The sequence below is a fragment of the Denticeps clupeoides genome, chromosome 3 (assembly GCF_900700375.1).
Source record: "Denticeps clupeoides chromosome 3, fDenClu1.1, whole genome shotgun sequence".
Lineage (NCBI taxonomy): Eukaryota > Metazoa > Chordata > Actinopteri > Clupeiformes > Denticipitidae > Denticeps > Denticeps clupeoides.
The window spans coordinates 36,088,455-36,115,021 of NC_041709.1; the positions used below are offsets into that span (position 1 = coordinate 36,088,455).

General features: G+C 46.0%; 2 protein-coding genes across 14 annotated transcripts; one reads left to right on the forward strand and one right to left on the reverse strand.

Moving 5' to 3' along the window:
- Positions 1 to 2,291: 2,291 nt before the first annotated feature.
- Positions 2,292 to 16,795, forward strand: mcoln1a (mucolipin TRP cation channel 1a). Of its 4 annotated transcripts, none has more exons than XM_028972241.1 (14): positions 2,292 to 2,420; positions 8,850 to 9,070; positions 9,151 to 9,318; positions 11,475 to 11,631; positions 13,075 to 13,156; positions 13,231 to 13,327; positions 13,407 to 13,506; positions 13,590 to 13,696; positions 13,796 to 13,945; positions 14,019 to 14,120; positions 14,910 to 15,032; positions 15,113 to 15,319; positions 15,415 to 15,545; positions 15,633 to 16,795. In XM_028972241.1, exons 1-14 carry the CDS (start codon positions 2,378 to 2,380, stop codon positions 15,667 to 15,669), a joined length of 1,725 nt encoding a protein of 574 aa, XP_028828074.1. In that variant the 5' UTR covers positions 2,292 to 2,377; the 3' UTR covers positions 15,670 to 16,795. The 4 variants fall into 4 exon arrangements, with proteins under 4 accessions (XP_028828074.1, XP_028828073.1, XP_028828076.1 ...); XM_028972240.1 differs by lacking the exon at positions 2,292 to 2,420 and adding an exon at positions 3,100 to 3,245; XM_028972243.1 differs by lacking the exon at positions 2,292 to 2,420 and adding an exon at positions 7,624 to 8,739.
- A 368-nt stretch (positions 16,796 to 17,163) lies between these two features.
- Positions 17,164 to 26,537, reverse strand: LOC114785623 (NACHT, LRR and PYD domains-containing protein 12-like). 10 transcript variants are annotated; one of them, XM_028972049.1, is made up of 11 exons: positions 26,462 to 26,510; positions 26,144 to 26,387; positions 25,439 to 25,520; positions 25,198 to 25,344; positions 24,735 to 25,097; positions 22,803 to 24,654; positions 22,501 to 22,674; positions 22,010 to 22,177; positions 21,720 to 21,893; positions 21,543 to 21,589; positions 17,164 to 18,626 (listed from the first exon to the last, which is right to left on the reverse strand). In XM_028972049.1, the coding sequence occupies exons 5-11, from the start codon at positions 25,048 to 25,050 to the stop codon at positions 18,082 to 18,084; spliced, it is 3,276 nt and encodes a 1,091-aa protein (XP_028827882.1). In that variant the 5' UTR covers positions 25,051 to 25,097; positions 25,198 to 25,344; positions 25,439 to 25,520; positions 26,144 to 26,387; positions 26,462 to 26,510; the 3' UTR covers positions 17,164 to 18,081. The 10 variants fall into 10 exon arrangements, 9 of the variants coding, with proteins under 9 accessions (XP_028827882.1, XP_028827881.1, XP_028827880.1 ...); XM_028972048.1 differs by having other exon boundaries at positions 24,735 to 25,100; XM_028972047.1 differs by having other exon boundaries at positions 25,193 to 25,344.
- Between the last annotated feature and the right edge of the window lie 30 nt (positions 26,538 to 26,567).

The window sequence follows — 26,567 nt, forward strand, 5'->3', positions numbered from 1 at the left end:
ACATAAAAAGCTCGCACATAGACCACTTTTACTTGCACATGTTCATTAAAAGCTTGCACATACACCACTTTTCATCGTGTATAAACATAAAAAGCTTGCACATACACCACTTTTCATCGTGTATATACATAAAAAGCTCGCACATACACCACTTTTACTTGCACGTGTACATAAAAAGCTCGCACATAGACCACTTTTTAATCGCGTATTTACATAAAAACCTCGCACATACACCACTTTTCATCGTGTATATACATAAAAAGCTCGCACATACACCACTTTTACTTGCACGTGTACATAAAAAGCTCGCACATAGACCACTTTTTAATCGCGTATTTACATAAAAACCTTGCACATACACCACTTTTCATCGTGTATATACATAAAAAGCTCGCACATACACCACTTTTACTTGCACATGTTCATTAAAAGCTTGCACATAGACCACTTTTTAATCGCGTATTTACATAAAAACCTTGCACATACACCACTTTTCATCGTGTATATACATAAAAAGCTCGCACATAGACCACTTTTCATCGCGTATAAACAAAAAAAGCTCGCACATAGACCACTTTTTATCACGTATATACATAAAAACCTCGCACATACACCACTTTTTATCGTGTATATACATAAAAAGCTCACACATACACCACTTTTCATTGTGTATATACATAAAAAGCTTGCACATAGACCACTTTTCATCGCGTATAAACATAAAAAGCTCACACATAGATCACTTTTACTTGCACGTGTACATAAAAAGCTCGCACTTACACCACTTTTTATCATGTATATACATAAAAACCTCGCACATACACCACTTTTCATCGTGTATTACATGAAAAGCTCGCACATAGACCACTTTTCATCATGTATATACATAAAAAGCTCACACATAAACCACTTTTCATCGCGTATAAACATAAAAAGCTCACACATACACCACTTTTCATTGTGTATATAAATAAAAAGCTCGCACATAGACCACTTTTCATTACGTATATGCATAAAAACCTTGCACATACACCACTTTTCATCATGGCTTGGATGTAAATACAATAAAAATCGCTCAAATCTGGCGGTCGCTCTAGCCCATCCCAAGATGCCGGCTCTGTTGACACATTCGCTCACATTCAACATGACATCTAGTGATTATATGTATAGGGCGGAGCATGATGTAGGTGGAGCCAGATGCCTCACAATACCCTATAAGTCTGTGTTACCCAGCGACAGCCCCAAAACATCACTGCTCTAGAGGAGATCTGCATGGAAGAATGGGCCAAAATATTTACTGTTATGGTCACCAATATATTCCATCACTTAGTTAAAAAGTGATGGAAAGTACACCTCGCACAAGGGAAAGGGAAACAGCATTTTCAATGACCCTCTTCCTGATTAGGAGAAAAAGGTCATATATAAAACAATTCTCAAAAATTAAAAATCTAATTTTTTGGCATTTACTGTCAATATTATTCTTCCATGAAAAATACTAAAGATCCTTCAATACAAATCCGATATTTTAAACTTGATGTGACAATGACAAAATGCACTTTAAACCTTGCCACCAGATATAACACAAGACAATATATGTTTTAATGCAACCCAGCAACATTACTTCATGGCCATTTAACAAAGGCAACAAGAACCATGTAAGGTCCCAGTGCTGAACTGTTTGGTTGAAAAACTTAAGTCCCCCCAAAAATCTAACAATTGCCATAAACAGATGAGCTGCTGCTTTTCTAATGCGTGCAAAAAGCCTTATCAGTGGACAATAGCAACATATTTATTATAAAAATGCATGAATTAATTATTCCTCGCATTCCTATTCCTTACATTTACATTTACAGCATTTATCAGACGCCCTTATCCAGAGCGACTTACAGTCAGTAGTTACAGGGACAGTGTCCTGCTCAGGGACACAATGGTAGTAAGGGGGATTCGAACCCGGGTCTTCTGGTTCATAGGCGAGTGTGTTACCCACTAGGCTACTACCACCCTATCATTTAAACTATAACTGTAACGAAATACAGTTACTCTTATTTTGTATTCTAAATACGTAACGCCGGTACATGTATTCCGTTCCTCCCCAACACGGTATATATCTATGTAGTGTACATATCTGTGCTGTATATGTCTATACACAGTAGTGTACATATCTAGGCTGCATATATCTATGATTCTCGCTCGCGCCTTCGGAAAGCGGAAGCGCCGAGTCACGTGACGTCTGTCACATGACCGGCGCTGAAAGCGACAGTGCGCGCGGACGAGCCGCAGAAACAGCAGCTCCTCCTCCTTCTCCTCCTTCTCCTCCTTCTCCTCCTTCTCTAAATAATATTTCGTTTTTTCGCGAGTCAGCACGTCACACGCCGCCATGGCCGCTGTGGATGGAAGCTGCATCAACCACGTCAATTCCGGTAAGCGAGAAAACAACGACAAAATAAAACGTTCCTCCGGTCCGCGCCACACACGGCGACAGAAACGACCCCGTTTTACCCCGTTTTACTTCACCCAGAGAGAGGGAGCCGCTCGGGGTCATAATCCCACAACCGGGGCATGATTTCACTTTCATCCAGCAGGACTTTTACTCTTCAATTCTGTCTGGGTCAACCTGTGTGTGTGTGTGTGTGTGTGTGTGTGTGTGTGTGTGTGTTTGTTTGGTCGGTCTCTCTCTCTGTCTGTGTAGACTGTGTGTATATGTGTATGTGGATATTGTGTATATGTGATTGTATGAGTGTGTGTGTGTGTGTGTGTGTGGTCTCTCTCTCTCTCTGTATAGGTGTATGTGGATATTGTATATATGTGAGTGTATGAGTGGATATGAGTGTGTGTGTGTGTGTGTGTGTGTGTGTGTATATATATATAGGTGTATGTGTATATTTTGTATATGTGATTGTATGAGTGTGTGTTGTGTGTGATCTCTCTGTGTGTGTGTGTGTGTGTGTGTATATATAGGTGTATGTGTATATTGTGTATATGTGATTGTATGAGTGTGTGTGTGTGTATAGGTGTATGTGGATATTGTGTATATGTGATTGTATGAGTGTGTGTTTTGTGTTGTGGATATGAGTGTGCATGTAGATTGTGTGTGGTCTCTCTCTCTCTCTCTCTGTGTGTATAGGTGTATGTGGATATTGTGTATATGTGAGTGTATGAGTGTGTGTGTGTGTGTGTGTGTGTGTGTGTAATGATTACCCCCGTGCTCCGCTTCTGCCCTGCATGTTCGGAGTTCATCGTTTCAGGTTGGTGGCTTCCTATCCAGACGTTGGTTTTCTCTGTTTGTTCCAGGAAGGGACGTTCTGTGGTTCCAGGTTCTGTTCCAGTTCTATTTAAAACAGGCCATTTCAAAACAAAACGAAGGAGACACTTTCACTTCCATCAATATAATAACTTCATATGTTGTAATAAAATGAATGAATACAGAACAGAGCCCGGCTCTGCCGCCATATTTGTGGGCGGTCGCCCCTGGAGACGGGGGGTTTGGAGATTTTCGGTTGTACTGGTGCTTGGGGAACCGTATACGTGTTGCTGAAGCGCCGTGTCATGGCTAAATATTTATCGTTTATTCTCGTCCCGACGGGTGTTGAGTGGCGGCCGGCCGGCCCGCCTCCTTTTGACCCCCGAGGGTGACGCGTGTTTATGTTTCTGACAACATCTGGTGTTTAGGGACAAAACGGCCTGACGTCTTTGGCCAGAGACGGTGCCGCGTCAGGAAAACATCAGCGTTTCTCTCGTCGGGAGGAAGTGTGGACGTTTTTTTTTCGGATCTCCCTCTCTCTCTCTCCCTCTCTCCCTCTCTCTCTCTCTCTCTCCCTCTCTCTCTCTCTCTCTCTCTCTCCCTCTCTCCCTCTCCCTCTCCCTCTCTCCCCTCTCTCTCCCTCTCTCTCTCTCTCCCTCTCTCCCTCTCTCCCTCTCCTCCCTCTCTCCCTCTCCCTCCCTCTCTCCCTCCTCTCTCTCTCTCTCCCTCTCCCTCCCTCTCTCCCTCTCTCTCTCTCTCCCTCTCCCTCTCCCTCCCTCTCTCCCTCTCTCCCTCTCTCCCTCTCTCCTCTCCTCTCTCCCTCTCTCCCTCTCCCTCTCCCTCCCTCTCTCCCTCTCTCTCTCTCTCCCTCTCTCTCTCTCTCTCTCTCTCCCTCCCCGTGTTATTAATTAACAGTAACGGACCACAGCTGGTGTGGACATGTTAATGTCACGGATGCTCTTAATTGTCAGCCTGTAATTAATATTTGCTGTAACTACACACTTGCTCACTATCATCCATAACACAGATACACACACACACACACACACACACACACACACACATCTACTCATCGGCGGTTCTTTTCTGGTCGATTACAGCCGATTAGTTCCTGTCCCCGCGGTTTGAAACGCGAGAAGCGCAGCTTTTCCGTGATGATGAAGATGAAGATGAAGATGACCCGTCTCCGGTCTGTGGGTGGCCTGTGTTTGGGCGGATTTGCATGACTGCGAGATGCGATGCTGGAAGCTGATTGGCCGCTGGCGTGTATCTTGGTCCATGGCTTGAAAACCATGAAAACCAGATCGGCCGGATTTTTAAACGCCTCTTTATTCCGGATGGACTTTATCTTCCGGCATCGGACGCCGCGACGGCCGCGAGCACCAGCTGGAATGTGGTGGAGGCGGGTCACCAGCCTTCACCTTCACCGCCACTCGTGCCGTTTGTAGTGCGTGAGCGAACGCGCGAGGAGTTGTGCTTTACGGTGAACGTACACGCCGAGGTCAGTCCTGGAGAACGTTTCCAGGTATCTTCCAGGTGTCTTCATGCCCTCGGCGCCAGTAGCGTCATCAGTAACATTGTCCCATGCCCTCCAGACCTGAAATCCAAATCCAACAGCTAGTGAAGGTCTCAGTTGAGGACCCTTTGTAGACCATGTCCTTCAAGTTTGATGTTTGGCAAGACGTTTTCTTGAGACTTGGGACCAAAAACTGGATCCTTCATGGACCAGTCGACATTTCCACATTTTAGAAAATGCTGCTTTTTTTTTTTGCTAGAACATATTAAACGGAACTGAAGGAAATGCTCCTCATCATCATCAGCTGCTGGACATTCTTCTTCTTCTGGTAAATGATCGCTCGTGGATTTGTGGGCAGGTTCGTGGTGGACGTCCTCGGTAGCGGTGGAACTGTGGAGTAGCTGCCAGTACCGGCACTCGTACGCGAGGACCGCGGGCGTGTCCGCCGCCCTCTCCCCCCCCCGCCTACGTTCCTCGCTCTCTAGAGTCGGCGCTATCGCATCGGCGGCCCTGACGGGTAATTTAGCACCGTAAATTGCCTGTGACGAGCTCCGTTCCTCGAGGAACGCCGACCTGTGCAGGCGCCCTGCCGAGTCTCACCTGCCAGGTCTTCTGACTGATGATGTTTGAGGACGTTTATGAATCGCGGAATCGGAATTCTCATTTACGGCATTTACCAGACGTCCGTATCCAGAGCGACTTACAACGTTCTTCCATGTCACCATGGATGAAGTGGTCAGTTCTGGTTCACCAGGACCCCCAACTATGAAGACACTCTGTTCTAGTTTCTATACAGAAGAAGGTTCCAAGTTCATCTAAATCTTCTCTAAAGAGGAAGGTGTTGAGCTGCCGTGTGAAGGTGCTCAGTGACTGAGCTGGAAGTTCATTCCACCACCGAGGGGCCAAGACGGAGAAGAGTCTAGATGAACGTCTTCCTTTTACCTTCAGAGATGGAGGGACCAGGCGAGCAGTACTGGAGGCTCGGAGTATAGGAGGTGCAGTGCGAGGTGTAATAAGGGCAAAAAGAGTTCAGGACGCCTCCTTGTTCGCTCGGCGTTGTAACGTCTCTGATTCTGGGTTCCAGCTCGGTCCAACCTGCTGCTACCAGCCTTGTAACTGGATTGGACGAGAAGGTCCATATTATCCCCATTGGCTGCCAGTATAAGATCTTGGTCCTGACCTACAGCGTCCCAGGTTACCTTGCTCATCTCTCTTCATCATTGAAGATCCATTCCTGTTCAAACAGGCCTAGTCTTCGTCTTCCTCACTGCTGGTCTTGTCGCGTTTATCTGTTGGTACTTTGTTTGTGTACTTACTATTAATAACTAGTGGTAATGTTGAAGTTCCCGGATTGGGAGGGCGCTGAAACCGTTTATTAGAACCTGAACTGAGGTGCCTACACACCAGACGGGAGATAAAAGCCTGTAGACCACGCTAGCTGTGTTGGCTAATCACTGGAAGTATGAAAAGATTCCCCATGTCATCTCAGGTGGCATCGGTAGGACTGTGGGTGGCCTGCGTTTGAACTGGGAGATGCCGGGTGCTGATTGGCCGCCGGCGTGTATCTCTGACAGCGTGAAGCTGGGCGTGTGCCAGCAGCGAGGAACCCGATCGGTCGGATTTTTAAAGTCTGAAGGCCTTTTATCTTCTGACGTTTGACACGGTGACTGGATCAACTCCCACCAGCCAGGGATATCAGAACCTTCTCGGTTTTCCAGACGTTCTCCCTCCTGAGTTCCCCTCGGGGGAGTCACGTGGCACCACTTCAGTCAGCAGGCGATCAATGTGGCCGTCTGAGAACAAACATCTCCAGAAGGAGAAGAACAAACAGACCCGTGTCTGGGAGTCAACTTCGGTCCCTGCGCCGCAAACCGCTACGACCGCACAAGTTCTTTAAAACAGTCGCGTGTCATGTGACCACAGTATTACAAATATTGCAAGTATACAACAAACCAATATGCAAATATTGCAAACATAACCAAATATGACACATTTATGTCTTTAACATAAAATATGTGTAAGAGGTGTGGTGAAGGTGTGCAAATACGTGGAGTCAAAGTATAAAGTGAAAAGTTCTTCACTACTTTGACTTCACTCATTTGCACACCTTCACCCCACCAGTTACACAAATAATTCTACCATTTGGTGTGTGTGCATGAAAAAGCGCTTATTTCTTTATTACGTTTATTATTCATTATCTTCCTTTAAGTGACACTTGCACGTGTTGCTTTGTCATAATCGACATTTTTTCAATACCGCCAGGAAAGTGTATTTTTCAACAGAAGGGATTCGTGCGACGGTCGTGCGTTTCGAGCCGGCGCTTGACCCCTGGCTGACCCCTGCTGTCTGATCCGGCCGTAAGAGGGGAGGAATGCGAGGAACGCTGGAAACGTCCGCAATGATAAGAAACACATACAGCTTTTATTCCAACAGACAGTAAAAATGTCTCACGTTCGTATTTCTGGCCTGAAATCGCAGTCTCTTCGTTCCTGGACGCGAACGGTACGAGTAAAAGTGGCCCGACGTGTCCGTCACGTTGAAAGTAGCGCAAATTTATTTAATATTAAAGGCCGACTCTGTTCTCCCTTGCCGTCCCTGGCTGGTGGGACAACTTGTCCTGCTCCATTCGACTAGCCGAGACTACTACCACCTATAAGAAGCAGCTAAAGTGAAGTGATTGTCACATGTGATACACAGCAGCACAGCACACGGTGCACACAGTGAAATTTGTCCTCTGCATTTAACCCATCACCCTGAGTGAACAGTGGGCACCATGACAGGCGCCCGGGGAGCAGTGTGTGGGGACGGTGCTTTGCTCAGTGGCACCTCAGTGGTACCTTGGCGGATCGGGATTCGAACCAGCAACCTTCTGATGACGGGGCCGCTTCCTTAACCGCTAGGCCACCACTGCCCCTGAAAACCCACTTGTTCAAAAAGTACTTCAGACGAGTCCAACACTAGCACACACACACACACAAAATAGAAAAATCGTCCAGCACATAACAATTTCCCAGCATGCTCTATTCCTGACAAGTTAGACCTTATCAGGGCTCTTAGTTTTACAAACTCAAAATCTATAGAAACAGAGTGAGAATTGCTGGTGTCGTCCTCCAGCACGACGCTTTGGATACTCTGCCGAGTAAAGTAAAGTGATTTAATATAAAGGCCCCTTTTCAGGTACATGATCAGAATCCTGTTCATACGTTTGTTGTGTCAGATGTTCCACGTTCCAGCTCTATGGAGACAGTTGGTGTGATGTTACATGCTGTTTGTGGTAAAGTAAAGTGATTTAATATAAAAGCCCCTTTTCAGGTACATGATCAGAATCCTGTTCATACGTTTGTTGTGTCAGATGTTCCACGTTCCAGCTCTATGGAGCCAGTTGGTGTGATGTTCCATGCTGTTTGTGGTAAAGTAAAGTGATTTAATATAAAAGCCCCTTTTCAGGTACATGATCAGAATCCTGTTCATACGTTTGTTGTGTCAGATGTTCCACGTTCCAGCTCTATGGAGCCAGTTGGTGTGATGTTCCATGCTGTTTGTGGTAAAGTAAAGTGATTTAATATAAAAGCCCCTTTTCAGGTACATGATCAGAATCCTGTTCATACGTTTGTTGTGTCAGATGTTCCACGTTCCAGCTCTATGGAGACAGTCGGTGTGATGTTCCATGCTGTTTGTGGTAAAGTGATTTAATATAAAAGCCCCTTTTCAGGTACATGATCAGAATCCTGTTAATACGTTTGTTGTGTCAGATGTTCCACGTTCCAGCTCTATGGAGACAGTTGGTGTGATGTTCCATGCTGTTTGTGGTAAAGTAAAGTGATTTAATATAAAAGCCCCTTTTCAGGTACATGATCAGAATCCTGTTAATACGTTTGTTGTGTCAGATGTTCCACGTTCCAGCTCTATGGAGCCAGTTGGTGTGATGTTCCATGCTGTTTGTGGTAAAGTAAAGTGATTTAATATAAAAGCCCCTTTTCAGGTACATGATCAGAATCCTGTTAATACGTTTGTTGTGTCAGATGTTCCACGTTTCAGTTGTATGGAGCCAGCCGGTGTGATGTTCCATGCTGTTTGTGGTTTCTCCGGCAGAGAAAGAGAGGCTCCTGTCGGCCGTCTCCTACTACGGCTCCAGCGACCTGAGCAGCAGCGACCAGGGTGACGTGCCGCTGCCGTCCGAGCAGGAGGAGGAAGCCCTGCGCCGCAAGCTGAAGTACTTCTTCATGAGCCCCTGCGACAAGTACCACGCCAAGGGACGCAAGCCCTTCAAACTGCTCCTGCAGATGCTGAAGATCGTCATCGTCACGGCCCAGGTACGCAGGCGCGCCCGTGCGAGCGGCGGCTCGGTTCCAGGAGCCCCGGTGAAGCTCAGCCGCTGCTCTCTGCTTTTCAGCTGGTGCTGTTCGGCCTCAGCAACCAGATGGTCGTGATCTTCAAGGAGGAGAACACGGCCACGTTCAAACACCTCTTCCTGAGGGACTACGACGAAGGCTCGGACGAGCCCCTGGCGGTGTACACGCAGGGCGACGTCTACGAGCACATAAACTACACCGTGGAGCAGGTATTTACAACCGCGTCTCCTGCCAGGGGCTCTAATAATCTTATAAATATATTATATTCATGATGAAACTTTTTTTTTTTTTAAATAAAATTTTTTCTTCTAAAATTTTTTTATAAATCTTATATTTTATTCATGATTTTTTTTTTTTCTAAACAAAAATTTATAAATCTTATAAATATATTATATTCATGATGAAACTTTTTTTCCTAAACAAAAATTGACAAATCATAAAAATATATTATATTCATGATGACATTTTTTTTATAAATAAAATTTTTTCTTCTAAAATTTTTTTATAAATCTTATATTTTATTCATGATTTTTTTTTTTTCTAAACAAAAATTTATAAATCTTATAAATATATTATATTAATGATGAAACTTTTTTTTTATAAATAAAATTTTTTCTTCTAAAAATTTTTTATAAATCTTAGATTTTATTCATGATTTTTTTTTTCTAAACAAAAATTGACAAATCATAAAAATATATTATATTCATGATGACTTTTTTTTTTATAAATAAAATTTTTTCTTCTAAAAAATTTTTATGAATCTTATTTTATTCATGATGACTCATTTAAAAAATTGGATAAATCTTATAAATATATTTTATTAATTCATTCCAACAATGACAAAAAAAAAAAACTGCAAATCTCCTGCGGTTCTTCTGCAGATGTGGGTGAAAGGTCACAGCCTGAGCTCCTTCCGACCCCTGCGGACCGAGTTAATCATATTACTGAAACATTTCATAATCCTCTCAGTTTTGCTCATTTCTCTAATATGTATTTATGTGCTGTTGCATCCATAAAAACATGTCATTACTTCGCCCCTAGACGCACACACACACACACACACACACACAGAGCAGTATCTGCTCTGCACAGCTCAGCATTTACACGCCCGGTTGTGCGGAATGGTGCCGCATCATCGCTAAACGGAGAAATGAGATCAGCTCGACCTGTTCTGGTCTATTATCATTTCTGCCTGTGTCTGTCTGTGTGTGTCTGTGTGTGTGTGTGTGTTTACACACAACCTGCCAGGACTGCTTATGTAAACACTGTTAGGTGTGTGTTTACCTGCATGCCGTCGCCGAGTGTGTGTGTATGTAAATGTGTGTGTGTGTGTGTTAAACCCTGAGCTCGGAGCCTGCTTGGCTGATCTGAGATCAGCTTCCCCTGCTGGTGCTGGCCGCACCAGGTCAAAGGTTGTCTTACTTCTGGAGAGCTTTGCTGGTGTGTAGAAGATGTGAGCGGCGGCCGCGGTCATGTGACGCATCTTCATGTTGAGACCCGGCAGCAGTGCGTGTCCGGTACAACCTTCATGGACGTTTTTCGTGGGGGACGTGCGTTTCCCACACTTGTCTCCGTCTGGATTTCTTGTAAACAGCGTCTGTCTGTGGACGTTACAAAACAGAAAATAAAAAATCCTGGCGCCATATTTCCATACGTGCTGTTTAGAGTGGAACTAAAGAGACGAGTTGTAAACAGGGACGTTCCTCCAGGAATCTGGCCTGTCCGGGACCATTCTTCTGCTGCTGGTCCATCTGTGATGTTTACATTTTACCTTTACAGCATTTACCGGACACCCTTATCCAGAGGGACTTACAATCAGTAGTTACAGGGACAGTCCCCCCCTGGAGACGCTCAGGGTTAAGTGTCTTGCTCAGGGACATGATGAGAGTAAGTGGGGTTTGAACCTGGGTCTTCTGGTTCATAGTCAATAGTTACAGTTACAGTCCCCCCTGGAGACACTCAGGGTTAAGTGTCTTGCTCAGGGACATGATGAGAGTAAGTGGGGTTTGAACCTGGGTCTTCTGGTTCATAGTAAGTAGTTACAGGGACAGTCCCCCCCTGGAGACACTCAGGGTTAAGTGTCCTGCTCAGGGACATGATGAGAGTAAGTGGGGTTTGAACCTGGGTCTTCTGGTTCATAGTCAGTAGTTACAGTTACAGTCCCCCCTGGAGACACTCAGGGTTAAGTGTCCTGCTCAGGGACATGATGAGAGTAAGGGGGGTTTGAACCTGGGTCTTCTGGTTCATAGGTGAGTGTGTGTAGGCCACTAGCAGCCTGATGTGGCAGGAGATGGAGATGCACCGTGATCCAGGGTGACTGATCTTCGTGTTGATGTGTGTCTCCGTGTCCGTGTCTCTCTACCAGTACCTGGCTCTGGCCGAGACCACGGTGGGTCGCTACGCGTACGTCTACGGGGTCGGGGTGAACGGCAGCGCCCTCTCTCTGTGCCAGCAGTACTACAAGCGCGGCCACATCGACCCGGCCAACGACACCTTCAACATTGACCCCCATGTGGTGACAGGTAAACGCCACTGACCGCACCTTCACGCCTTCCAGTAGGTTCTCGTCCCGTCCCACACGGCTCATTGTACGCCTGAGCCTGACTGAAGTTGGGTTGGAGTGAAGACACTTGGCAGATGTTCCTCCAGGACCTGGATTGTATGGTGATGACGCTGCTCGGTGATGTTCTAGGAATGATCCGGGTCGTAGTTCAGCCTCGTCCACGCGGACGTTCGAAACGAACAACGTATGCGTTTCTACTGCACTGTCACGTTCCTAAGTCTCAGAAACGCAACTAGGGTGTGGAGAGGAGGACGTCCACTGTTACACACTCACCAGCAAACTAAGCGTACAAACAGTGCTTTTATTCACAGTGAGCTAAGGAGGTACAATAAAACAGCAGACTCGACACAGCTAACCGACATTAAAACAGACTAAAGGAAGGGATGGTCCAGCGGGGACAACTCAAACACACTTGAAACTTGAAAGCACGTTGTAAGTCGCTCTGGATAAGGGCGTCTGCCAAATGCCGTAAATGTAAATGTAAAAAGGGCACATAACAGGCTAACAGCTAACAGGCTAACAACAAAGGAAGGGACGGTCCAGCGGGGACAACTCAAACACACACACAAGTTAACAAAAAGGGCACATAACAGGCTAACAGCTAACAGGCTAACAACAAAGGAAGGGACGGTCCAGCGGAGACAACTCACACACACAAGTTAACAAAAAGGGCACATAACAGGCTAACAGGCTAACAACAAAGGAATGGACGGTCCAGTGGGGACAACTCACACACACAAGTTAACTAAAAGGGCACATAACAGGCTAACAGCTAACAGGCTAACAACAAAGGAAGGGACGGTCCAGCGGAGACAACTCACACACACACAAGTTAACAAAAAGGGCACATAACAGGCTAACAGCTAACAGGCTAACAACAAAGGAAGGGACGGTCCAGCGGGGACAACTCACACACACAAGTTAACAAAAAGGGCACATAACAGCTAACATGCTAACAACAAAGGAATGGACGGTCCAGCGGGGACAACTCACACACACAAGTTAACAAAAAGGGCACATAACAGGCTAACAGCTAACAGGCTAACAGCTAACAACAAAGGGTCTATCATACAACGCAACAAGACACATGAATGAGATCCCCAATGGAGCTCCATGCAGATCTCTGTGGACCCTGGGGACCTCCCAAAAGCGTAAGGGCCTAGTAGACTCTGGGGACCTCCCGAACACCATCCGAAGTCTCTTTATATAGGTGAAAATGACCAATGGCAGATGGCAGGTGGAGCTGGTAGACCTCAACTCCTCCCACGAAGTCAACCTAAAAGAGACAGGACACAAAAACACAGCCAGACACACAGAAGACGTGGGAGCGTACGTCCAGGGACATAACATGCACTTTGCAGCTTCTTAAATAGCTTCACTGTCACATCTTCTCCGTCTGCAGACTGTGTCGGCGTGACCCCTCAGTCTTCTCCTTTTTCGACACTGAGCAGCGCCTACAGAAACTTCACCATCAAGTTCCACAAGTGAGTTCTGAGCTCCAGAACGTTGGTCTGGCGTGTTCCTCAAGCTGGAATCAGCTCGTTTTCTGTCCCTCCAGGCTCATCAACGTGACCATTCAGTTCCAGCTGAAGGCCATTAACCTTCAGTCCATCATCAACAACGAGATTCCGGACTGCTACACCTTCATCGTCACGGTAACGCTCTTCGCCTGCTGCACGCTCGTCTTCAGCGCCCGCGTGAAGCTCCGTGGTCACGCCGGCTCTCTCATTACAGATCGTGCTGGACAACAAAGCCCACAGCGGCAAAGTGAAGATCACCCTGGACAACCACGCCTCCATCACCGAGTGCAAGGACCCCAGCATCTCGGGGCGCGGTGAGCCGGCAAGTCGCCGCGTGACGTCCCACCGCGTCCCGCACGCTGTCTCACCGCCTCTCTCTCTCTCTCCTCCCCTCCAGCGGAGAACTACACCCGCGTCAGCTTCGACGTGGCCGTGGGCCTGGTCTGTCTCATGTCCCTGCTGTTGTGTGGACGGTCCATCGTCAGAGGAGTCATCCTGCAACGAGTACGAAATCAGAGACACACACTCTCACACACACACACATCATGACACAACGTGATGTTCTAATGCTGAACCTTTCTGAACCTCCCACGCTCCCTGCAGGACTTTGTCCTCTACTTCAGAGAGCGCTTGGGCCGCTCCGTGTGTTGGGGGGACAGGATGGAGTTTATCAACGGCTGGTACATCCTCCTCATCATCAGTGACGCCTTGACCATCGCCGGCACCATCATGAAGATCGGCATCGAGTCAAAGGTCAGACCTTCCCAGCCCCGAAAACCTGTCGGGGCGGCCAGGCGCTGAACGTCCCTGTCTGCTCACTCCACAGAACCTGTCGTCCTACGACGAGTGTGGGATCCTGCTGGGGACGTCCACGCTGCTGGTCTGGGTGGGGGTCATCCGCTACCTCTCCTTCTTCCAGAAGTACAACGTGAGTGACGAAGGAGTGGCCCTCACGCTCCTGCACTCTAAACACTCTGTGAATGTGGGTCAGAGTTCATGATGTGCCGGAGCCCCGTTTTTACTCGGCCATTGAAAACCGGGAAAAGAGAACTTTCCATATAAAGTTCTGGAAAAGTGGTGGAAATCTGACATGTTGAAGGTATGATGAAGCACCTGGTTCCTCCAAGACCGCGCAAGAGACGTATTTTCTACGTTTGCAGCGCAGGTCTGTGGTAGCTTTTCCGTATTCCAGCATCGCTTCCGTATTCCGGAACTTTCTCGGCCGCGTGTGTCCGTGTAAAAGTAAATTACAGCTGAAGCTCTACTCCGGAACCAGATTACTCCACTTTTACTCGGGCTCGGACGCGAGTTAAGCTTTTCAGTCGTAAGTTTACTGTAATAATTTCGACTTTTTGTGATTTATTATGATTTTTTTGGCGCAGTTATTTTATGGCGATGAAACTTTTCCTTACAGTAATTGAAAAGTGGTGGAAATCTGACGTGTGATGTTATGACCGTGCAAGAGACGTATTTTCTACGTTTACAGCGCAGGTCTGTGGTAGCTTTTCCGTATTCCAGCATCGCTTCCGTATTCCGGAACTTTCTCGGCCGCGTGTGTCCGTGTAAAAGTAAATTACAGCTGACGCTCTACTCCGGAACCAGATTACTCCACTTTTACTCGGGCTCGGACGCGAGTGTAAGTTTACTGTAATAATTTCGACTTTTTGAGATTTATTCTGATTGAAAAGTGGTGGAAATGGTTTTTGTCCCCCCGCAGATCCTGATCATCACCCTGCGGGCGGCGTTCCCCAACGTCATCCGCTTCTGCTGCTGCGTGGCCGTCATCTACCTGGGCTACTGCTTCTGCGGCTGGATCGTGCTGGGACCGTACCACGTCAAGGTACGGCAAGCGGGATGCATGCCGGTGAAGGTCACGAACGTGTCGTTCGCAGTTTGTGACTCCGCCCGCTCCTCCCGCAGTTCCGCTCGCTGTCCATGGTGTCCGAGTGCCTGTTCTCGCTGATCAACGGGGACGACATGTTCGTGACCTTCACCGGCATGCAGGAGAGCAGCACGCTGGTGTGGGTCTTCAGCCAGGTCTACCTCTACACCTTCATCTCGCTCTTCATCTACATGGTGCTGTCCCTCTTCATCGCCCTCATCACCGGCGCCTACGAAACCATCAAGGTGAGACGTTTACGGTGTCCCGTGCCGACGTGCCGTTATTCGAGGGCCGGACGCCTTGATAAAAGCGGCGTGTGTGTGTGTGTGTGTGTGAACAGCACCAGACCCAGGAGCCCATCCACATCACCGACCTGCACGCCTTCATCGCCGAGTGCACCGACACGCCCAGTTCGGGGAAGTTCCGCGGCCTGGAGACCTCGCCCTGCTCCTTCTTCTGCTGCTGCGACCGGTGCGTTGCCGCGGGAAACCGCCTCTTCGCGCTTTTCTTTCTCCAGGCGCCGTGAACGGCGCTTTTTCATGTCCCGCTTCCCTGCAGAACCACTACGTACGAGGACGTCCTGCTGGTCAACTAGAGCGCCGGCGGAGTGCTGTACCCGGGACAGGACTCCGCGAGGGACGGGTGTCACGAGGACAGGAGACCATTTACAGGGTCCCCACCCCTGCCGCCAGTATTCCGACCCCATTCTCCTCGCGGTTGGGGGACTGTGACCGGTTTATTCGTCAGTGGTCCGTCATGCCTTCGCCGTTTCGTCCTGATTCTGCGAGGAAATGGACGCTCGCAGGGGAGGAGTCCACGTTTTTAACAGGAATGATCGGTTGAGCACCGTGCAACCAGCTGATTAGTGAACAAAATCAAACCCCAATTAATCAAATTAACATATCGATCAGTCGTCAATGTGGAAATGTAGGGTTTTTTATTCGTTTTTAAAGACGTTATGTGTAGATTTTGTCTGTTTTTTTAGATCTTTATATATATATATATATATATGTACATGTGCGCCAGACCAAAAAGCTCAGCACAGGGAAGAACCGAGGAACCCAGGCTCATCCTGGTTTTTTTTCCCGTGTTCGGGCGTGGTCCTCCTGCCGCTTCTTCAGTAGATTAAGATGTAGATCAGGGGGAACGCTCATCTGCACCCTTTCCAGCCATTTCCGGCGTCTCCCTGGTGATGTCTGATCTTTTGGAAGTAAGTGATTGGTATTTTATCAGTTTAGTTGCAGCATTATGAGCACGGTTGTCACCCTTAATGGGACCGTTAAGGTCACATGTACTGATTGTCTCTGCTTTTGTAGTGATCTTGAACTTTTTAATCCAAGAGATGCTGAGAAAGCCGTGATATTCCAGTAGGTTGTTCGTGAACATGTGACCCGTTTCCACCTTTCCATCAGTTTTTCTGTCTGGGAGACATTTTTATTTCCCATGCTGGACAAATATTAAAACCGAACACGCAACCGGACTAAACCGGGAAGGGATTCTGTGGGACACGACGGTGACATGGACATCCGTTTGTAATATTTTATACACTTGAAGTTTTATGTTTTTTTTTGTAAGTTATTACATTTATTTGTTTTGTCACAAAACGCACAAATGAACTGAAGGAGGAGTGTTTGTTCATTTTACATTTTTACGGCCTTATTCTGTTTCACACACTAAATACAGTGCCTTACTTCTCAGACCTTAATATATTTGTATCTGTATATTAGGATGTGTCTGCATCTTTTTTTCTTGTCCGTCCCTGTAGGTGAGTTTGGGGTGTTCAAACTACGGACCGTGATCCATTTTTAATTAATTTAATTCTAAAAATATAACGAAAAATTACACACGCATAAATTACTGAAAAAACATGGAACACGTTATTAACCCAAGATAATTAATTAGTTGTTTTTGCAGGGGTCATGACCTAGCAGACCCCCATCCTGCAGTTACGTATAACGAAACCAAGCGAACAGGTATCTGGGTGGCCTGTGTTAACCAATAAGGGCAAATCCGTCTTATATTTTCAAAAGACCTTCCTCTATAGACAATAAGACTATCAGTTCTGAATTATGCCAGAAAAACTACAACAGAGTGAATAGAAAGATTGTATTCATAGTTGGGGGTCCTAGTGAACCAGAACTGATCACTTCATCCATGGTGACATGGAAGCACGTTGTTAGTATGTGTAAGTATGTGCCATCTGATTCAGATAACATGACCTGAGCATAACAGAACAGTTCCAGAGAAGTTCCAGAACATTACAATTTTTTCCCTTCATTATTTCCAGTCACATTTATTGGAGTTACATGTGAATATTGTACAATGTTACAGAGAAAACCAAGATGAAAGACAGGAGGAAAAGATAGAAAAAGACAGAAAAGCCTGAACCAAGTTTCAGGGACATCACCTGATCCAGGAGAAAAATGGGAGGAGAGAGAAGACTCGAAAACCGTAAAGAAAGTGACCTCCCTACCACACGTGAACATGCTTTATACCCCTGGCCTACAGGAATCTGTCACAGACCAATCAGAACCTGTTGTTTCTGACGTCACGCCCCCGGTGCCTCCCGTCTGGGGAAGACAAAGAGAGCAGGCGGTCCCGACGGCCGGCACCTCACACCTTTGGCTCGGTGGAGGGCCGCCAAATGTTGCAATGCCGTTCGGCAAAGACATGTAAATGGAGGTGTTGAATCTCCATGCACAACAGAAACGTCTTGGTCTTGCGACGTCCCAGCTTACAGTCTCTACTAGTTCTCGACATGAAGGTTTAATGAAATCCACTGGTCTGCATTCTTACTTCCTCAGCTTTCTTGCTAATGAGCTCAAAAATACATTCCGTTATTTTCATTTAGAAGATGTTTTTATACAGGTTCACGTGCAGGTGATGCTTCTGCATCCATAATGAAATGATTAAGAGTAGATAGAGATGGACATCTTAAGTCCTATGAGAAGGGTTTTGTGGATAGTCTGATACAACCCTCCGTTAAACCTGGCTGAGACACATGAGGTCATTTTATGTGGCACTGGGACCCTGAGGAGTTACAACTAGGAACACCAAGTCCAAACCCTGGGTAGAGGGGTTCGGTGAATGTGGAGTGGAACGTGTGCAGGTGGGTCAGTTCATCAGAGGAGACGCTGTAGAAGGTCAGAGTCCCAGCTGACCAGTTTAGATACACACCTACTCTGTTGGAGCTGGAGGGCGGGGCAGGTATGGCAGTGGTGATTTTATTGTGACTGACAGAATATCTGTTATTGTTGCAGATCAAAGTCCAGGACTTGGTGTTCTGTCCAAATACGCAGTCTTCACCTGGTCCTCTCCTGCTGATTCCTTTAAATGCCACTCCTATATCAACCCAACCTCCACTCCACTCCACCTCCCAGTAACAGTGTCCAGACACGCCCTCTCTACACAGAACCTGCAGCCAGTACTCGAATCTCTCTGGATGATCAGGATACGGCTGCTCCTCTCTCACGCTCCTCACCTTCCTGTTCCCCTCAGACAGGAGCAGTTCTCTGTGTGCTGTGTTGGGGTCCAGTGTGAACTTAGAGGCATCTGCAGATAAGAACAGAACATTTACATCAAAACAAGCTGTGTGTCTGTGTTTGTGCGTGGGGCAACCTTGGTGTGTAACCATGGACAAGTCTCGATCATGTTAATTCCATCTATCCAACATTTTTTATCCAGAATGCTTCAGCATGACTGTTTTCATCTCTCAAGGTACTAAGAAAGTATTCATCAAGATCAAGGGTGTCCAAACTTGTCTGTATAAGGGCCACATTAGAAATTAGAATGTCTGTGCCAACCACTAGAGGTGAGGGATATTGGCCCACATGCTTGGGCCAAAACTCTTGATTTGAACCTGTAACCCTTTAATTATGAGTTTGCGTTCTTACAACTTCATCTATCTGTTCCATGGTTCAGGTTCCCATCCACTGAGAGTCCAACTTGGCGTTCCTTTGGTTCTTCCTCCTTGGGCTGAACACCCAGACCAGCTCTCTCACCCCCGTACCTTCAAGTCATATTAATGCCGCACATTAGCCTTCCACTGTTGATCATGGGCAAACAGCTTCTTTGCATACTCTGAAGTATCTGGAAGTTGGCCTGAAAGCTACCACTGCATGGGTACGAAGCTCTTGCCCCAACATGACAAGACCAAAGTGAGCATGAAGCAGTTCAACAGGCCATGAGCAGTCGGGGGACATGTTTGTCCTAATTTCATTGTTGACGAGAGGTCATGAGGGCCAGCTGATGGCCTAGGATATGATGAAACCTTTCTACAAGACCATCACAGTCACCTTTTTCATGGGTGTCCCAATGGGGAACAACTGGAGTTGGGCATGCAAGTGGCCTGCTGGGCCTTTCTGTGTCGTGCAGCGGTCACAGCATCTGCTCAGCATCTCCTCAACATCCCTCCTGAGCTGTCCCCAGTAATAGTCTTGCTGTGCACAGAGCAGGGTTTTGGTGACTCCAAAATGGCCCAAGCCTGGTGGCCCTGAAGCACTGCTGACATCCACCCTCTGGGCACCACCTGCCATCTCTTTTCACCAGTGTTGGGCTCTTTCCATGCGCACTCCAGCCGTCCTTCACAGAGGCGCAGTGCACTGAATTTGGTTGTGAGAGGCAGACTGTGTAGCAATGTCCTCCCAGGATGGGAGACTGTAGAACAGGACAGGCAATGACCTCCTGCTGACAGTCTAAAGTGCAATTCTCCTCCTCTGCCAACTGCTCCCTCTGCATTGCCAGAAGTCTCTGCACCACTGTAAAATTGTAGGTCTAGAGGGGTCCAGTCCTGACAGTAAATGGCAGCCCACACAGGTATTATTTGAAGTGTCTAATGGATAATACCAGTGCCAGGAGCTCCTGTATTTACCGAATGGCTTCGTGACCCAGGAATGGAGTCAAAGGAGGGCCCATGCACTAAAGTGTCGTCCAGATAAACTAGGTGCTCCTGATGGGGGATACCTGCTAGCATGTGGTCCATCAGCCTAGCGAAGGTGGCAGGTGAAAGCTCCTGGCTTTCAACTGCTAGTTAGAGGGACACCTGGAAGTAATCCCTCCAGAGGTTGAGCGAGGAAAACTTTAACTGTGTCCAGTACCTCATCAGTGAGGGTAATGGGTAATGCCACTACTACTGCTACTACTGCAGCAGGGTCTGTGGTTTCCCGGGCAGTAGCCAACCTGCGGCACTGTCTACATTTACGCCCTTATCCAGAGCGACTTACAATCAGGGACAGTCCTCCCCTGGAGACACTCAGGGTTAAGTGTCTTGCTCAGGGACACAATGGTAGTAAGTGGGGTTTGAACCAGGGTCTTCTGGTTCACAGATGAGTGTGTTACCACCCTACCTGCGGCACTGTCTAAGGAGATGGCCAGGTGGTCCGCACGCCCAGCAGATCTGTCGGCTTGCGAGGGCGTCCTGTCCTGGAGAGATGTAGTCCGAATCAGTTGAGAAAATTTCTGTCACCCATGCTGGCTTCTCCTGTTCAAGGGGGTTGTTACTATTCTGTTTGACATTCTGGCTGCAACCCTCTCAACTCTCTCTTTTGCAAACTTTTCACTTATTTCACCTTTTTCTGTTAAGTTCATAACTCCACATGTGTTCATTCATAGTTTTGATGCCTTCAGTGAGACTCTACCAACGTAAATGGTCATGAAGATAAAGAAATCACATCGAATGAGAAGGTGTCCAAACTTCTGGCCTGTTCTCTATGTGGTGCGAACCAGCTGTAGTAGGTCTGTTTAAAAATAGTTGGAATGATCAGAAATGTATAGAATGTCCCGGTTAAGGGCGGGGCTTTATGACCTTTTTAAGGAGGGTCCACCTTGCAGGTGGGGGACTGCTGGAGCTCTGTTGTGCTGAAATAGCCTGGACCTGAGTAGCATTTATTTTTTTGGTTCCTTTTCCTTTTTTGTTGTTTATTTCTTTTTGGTTCTTTCTATAATTTATGATCATGTTTCTTGTCATTTCATTTTTTTTTTGTACCAAATCACTTTTTCTGGATGTATGCCAGTAATGTTTCACCCTACATTTTGCCTTTCTGTTGCCTCCAAGACCATCGACACCCTCCCATTTCTGCACACTTGGGGGTATCTGTCCATATGCCCATTGTGCAAGTTTCTCAATATCATTAGCAAGTGTCCTCAGGGACTCGCACTCCGCCCAAAATGTCTCCTGAGCCTTGTAATTACCCCCCAAAAGCTGACCCCCACAAACACGTTTTCCTTAACACGTTACAATATGAATTATCGTGCATTAATAACTTGTTGACTTTCTTTATCCATTTAATTTGCCAGTATGTTCAATCATCTGGTGATGCTACTTCAGTACCTTCAGCAAGATGAACGGGGACAGTTTGGACCTTCTGAGATTGGTGAATGCTAATTTCAGACAAGCGCTGGATCCCAAGAAGATGGTGATGACCTTAACGAAAAGATTAAGAGCTGGAGGGTGGTTCTGAAGATTCTTACATTTCCGAGGTCCTGGCTTCAGCCTGCATTCCTCACCATGTTCAACACTGTAAAAAAAACCATACGAATTTAATTAGAACTCTGAAAGTATTGCCACCCCAGCAGGACTGACACCCGGCATTGTGGTGAGATTATTTGTTTACATGCAACACAAATATGGCTGTGGTGTGATCTTACCTGAGCTTCTCCAGCTTGCAGTGTGGATCCTGCAGTCTGGCAGTAAGCAGCTTCACTCCTGCTTCTCCTGGATGGTTGTAGCTCAGATCCAGCTCTCTCAGGTAGGAGGGGTTTGAACTCAGAGCAGAAGACAGAAACTCACAGCCACGTTCAGAGATGCAGCAGCCTGACAAGCTGTGGTGGTGGAAGGAGGAACAGAGCTGAAGGTCCAGAAGGTGCAACACGTCCTAACATGACACAGTCTGCACTGGCGAGAGTTTACTGGTCCAAATGACTGGTAGAAAACTGACCCCAGTGTCTCCAGTGTACAGTGTGGACTCCGCACTCCAGTAGAAAGTATCTCCACTCCTGAATCCAGAAGGTCGTTCTCACTCAGATCCAGGTGTCTCAGGTTGGAGGAGCCCGAGCTCAGAACTGAGGCCAGAACGTCACAGTGGTGGAGGAAACACTGCTTCAAGCTGAGAGTTGATTTTTTAAAAATGTGCACCAACAGTCCACAACATCACAGACACTGACAGGAGAAGTGAATAATATGGATTATCTCATTATGATGGTGCCCACGTTAAAGTTGAAGGATTAAAACTGGACAACCAGTGATGGGCTGAAGACTCCAAATCCTTGGTCCTGCATGTTAACGCTACATTGACATTTTCTAAAAGATTTTTAAAGCTATCCTACCGGTAACAACGTTCTTCATGACACAACCTTACGCTGATCTGATTTTTGGATCTTCAACAATTCAATGAAAGTCATCGTAAATGTACAAAGTGAGAATATTGACCTCAGATTCTCCAGTCTGCTGCTTGGACATAATAATGCAGAACACAACATCAGTTCTTCTGGATCTTTTAGGTCACTGTAGCTGAGGTCCATCTCTCGTATGTGTGAGTTTGGTAACTGGAGGGATGACATTATGGCCTTGTAGGATTCCTCAGTGAATTTACAGCCATGTAGTCTGTAAAGAAAATTCATAAGGATCATTCTTCATCTACTAATATCTACCTGGCTTCATGAAATAGAAACATTTCAACATTACATCTAAATATGAATTATGTGTCCTTTTGCATTTGAAGTGACGCTCACCGAGCCTTTCTGCTGTTCCTCACGGCAATGATCAGTATCTCACGGCCCTCGTCATCGGTGTTGTATTTCTTCATGTCGAACTCATCCAGAACGTTCTCTGAGACCAGGATCATGTAGGCCAGGGCTGAGCAGTGGGCAGGTGAGAGTTTATCACCTGATTTCACGTAGGAATCAATCTCATTGTGCAGTGAAGCGTCTTTCATTTCAAGGAGACACAGCAGAAGATTCATGGCTCTTTCAGTGGAGATCCTGTTTTTCGTGGTCTTTATCTTGAAAACTCTTAATACAAAGATTTTGGATGGTTCATCCTTCTCATTATTACTTATGGTCTTCTTGATGTGCCTGCTTGTTTTCTGGAGACTCTTTGATCTGCCTTTTGTTTTGGGCAGGAGACCTTGTAAAAGACTCTGGTTGGACTCCAGTGAGATTCCAAGAAGGAAACGGAGGAAAAGATCCAGATGTCCATTTTGACTCTTTACAGATTGGTCCACAGCAGCCTTCAGCAAGTTGGCTAATGAGACTCTCCATGTACGACTGATGAAACACTTTAGCGCCTTCATGTTCCTGCTCACATAGCAGTAAAACACGTACAAAGCAGCAAGGAACTCCTGAACACTCAGATGGACAAAACAGTAGAGTTTGGCTTTGAAGAACTTGGCGTCTTCCTTGAAGATTTCAGTGCACATCCCAGAATGCACTGCGGCATCTGTGACATCAATGCCAGAATGTTGCAGGTCTTTTTCTGTAAACAGGATTTTTCCTTCCTGAAGTTCTTCAAATGCTAATTTTGCTAATTTCATAAGAATTGCTTTGTTGGACTCCAGGACTTTTTCTCTGTCTACTTCATTCCTCCCTTCATATTTCTTTTCCTTGTTTTTTGACTGAATGAGCAGGAAGTAGATGAACACTTCAGTCAGAGTTTTGGGCTTCTCCTCTAAGTCATCATGGACCAACATGCCCTCAAGTACGGTCACCAAAATGGAGCAGAAGACAGGAATGTGGCACATAATGTACAGACTTCGTGATGTCTTGATGTGTGAGATGATGTTCTCTGCTTGGTCCTCACGGATCCTCTTCTTGAAATATTCTTCTTTCTGTTTGTCAGTGAACCCTCGTATTTCAGTTCTCTGGCTGATGTAATCTTCAGGAACCTGTTTGGCCGCTGCTGGTCGGGTGGTTATCCAGATGAATGCAGATGGCAGCAGATTCCCTTGAATGAGGTTTGATAGCAGGATTTCCACACGGGATTCCTGTAGTGCATCACACAGCTTCTCTTTAGATGGCAAATGCAACAGAAGTCTGCTTTCATCCAGACCATCAAGGATAATGACAATCCTGGACTTCTTGTACATCACGTCTTGTATCTCTGGAGCTTGCAGATGTTGAAGTTCAGGGTAGCAGTAAATCAGGAGAGTGTGGAAACTGTACCGATCATCTTTTATTAAATTGAGTTCCCTGAAAGGAAGAACAAACATGAAGTCTTTGTCTTGATTTGCTTCCCCTTCTGCCCAGTCAAGAACAAACTTCTGAACAGACACAGTTTTTCCAATCCCAGCAACACCTTTGGTCATGACAAGTCTGATCGTTTTCCTTTGTCCAGGTAAGGGCTTGAAGATGTCGTTGCACTTGATCTTTCTGTCATGCCTTCGTCTTCTGTCTGTGTTTTCAATCTGCCAAATCTCATGTTCTTCATTCACTCCTTCACTCTCTCCCTCTGTGATGTGCAGTTCTGTATAAATGCTGTCCAGGTGGATCTGAGTTCCTCCCTTCATGGTGACTTCAGAAATGTGTTCAAATTTCCTCATCATGACATCCTTGTTGCTTTGTATGGTGTTCTGGAGGATTCTGGATTCTGTGAAATAAACTCTTTTACTTCACTGTTTCAGGTCATGTGAACGCGTTATTCCAGGCAGACAGCAAATAGTTTCTTACCAGGTTCCTTTCCTCCAAGATGAGTCTCTTTGATCTTTTGATCAAGTCTCCTGGCAAGGTCATTGTAGTTCATTAACTTCAATATGAACAATGTAATGTTGAGGGAATCTACAATGCCATACATGTCCCTCATCTGCTCAACAATGTTGGTGACTTTATGGCTCTCCAGTCTTGCTTTGGGAATGGGTGGAAAGTCCTCCAGTGTCTTGTCAGTCAGGTAAAGACTGAACCTCTTTCTCGCTTCATCATTCATGTCCTCCAAACTACTGAAGAGATGGGTCAGTAATTGGCAGCTAGTGAAGCCTTGATTTGCCATAAAGTAGCCGTGCTGAGACAGTCCACGCGAAGCCTCGAATGCCCGATCTTCTGAAGAGAACAACAGTAATTCAACAGCGAAGCGGTTAAAGGTCGAATAATAATGAGATCTGAATTCTATTTCAGCTCTCGGCATGAATTACCTCACATTGGTCGGAATTACATGTCACTGGCTGGTCTTGAAGTTTGCTGAAATTCTGTGTAGCATCTCTGGTGCCAGCTCTGTGTTCGCTGTACTTCCGAACTTGAGGCTGTCATGGCATCAGAAAGGACCCGTGCACGACTTCACGGAAACCTAAAATGATCCAATTCGGACTGGATATAATGGGTCTGAGTTTATAACAAAGAAATCATGTACATAATCAGGAAGTCTGGATCATGACACTGACCGTTTCTTGTGCTTCTAAGAACCATCTGCTGTATTTCATCTCCTAAGCGTTTCCAATTCAAGCTGCTTCAGTTCCTGATGGGCTTAACAGGAAATGGTTTGTAAGCAGATACATTTACATTTACAGCATTTATCAGACACCCTTATCCAGAGCAACTTACAATCAGTAGTAACAGGGACAGTCCCCCCCTGGATACACTCAGGGTTAAGTGTCTTGCTCAGGGACACGGTGGCAGTAAGTGGGGTTTGAACCTGGGTCTTCTGGATCATAGGCGAGTGTGTTACCCACTAATCTACTAGCACCCATTACATAAACCCATTATATACAACTAAGGTCTTTAGGAAATACATTTTTTTTTTTTTTTTTTTTTAAATCATGCATTTTTTAAATTTCCCTTGTGGCCTCCTGAGAAAACGTTCCTTTGTGGCCCCACTGAGTTTTATTCCGGTTCGGGTGTTTTCCCCTGAATTCTTGCCTCCATCTTCGGTTATACAAGTTGGACGATGCCACCGTGCAACAGTACAGATGCACTGTACTTTAGTAACACAATATACGTAATAATAATGTATTTATCTAAATCATGTACTACCTATGCAAGCAACACAGAAATTAATGCAACCAACATTTAATAGAATTTAGGTAACCACCACTTATAAAAGATCAAAAATACATCCATCAGACTTTTTTATGTGGAAATGAACTTACTTTTTTACTTGCTTTCCATTTCTATGGTCTTTCTGTGATTCGCTATATTTAAACTGTCTCTGTTGCAGATCTTCACTTCACAAAAAGCCACAGTGAATAACAGGAAATGAAAAGACAGAAATGAAACGTGCAGCAGCAGCAGGCGTGAACATGGCTGCCTCTTTAATACAGGACTCTGAGTTTAGATCAGAAGTAGTTCTGTCAGCTGCTGTCATGTTGAGACTGGAGATTCACCAAAAACATGCTGAAATACACTATTCGAAGTGAGTAATAATTATTTATAAAATATATATAGTAACGCATAAATTAATTATTTACCTCTATTGATATTAAAATCCACTGTGCATGTGTGCTGCATGATGTCCACTAACGTCTCCTACAGAGGTGGTGTGTACAGGAGATCTTGATCTCGCGTGTGTGTGTG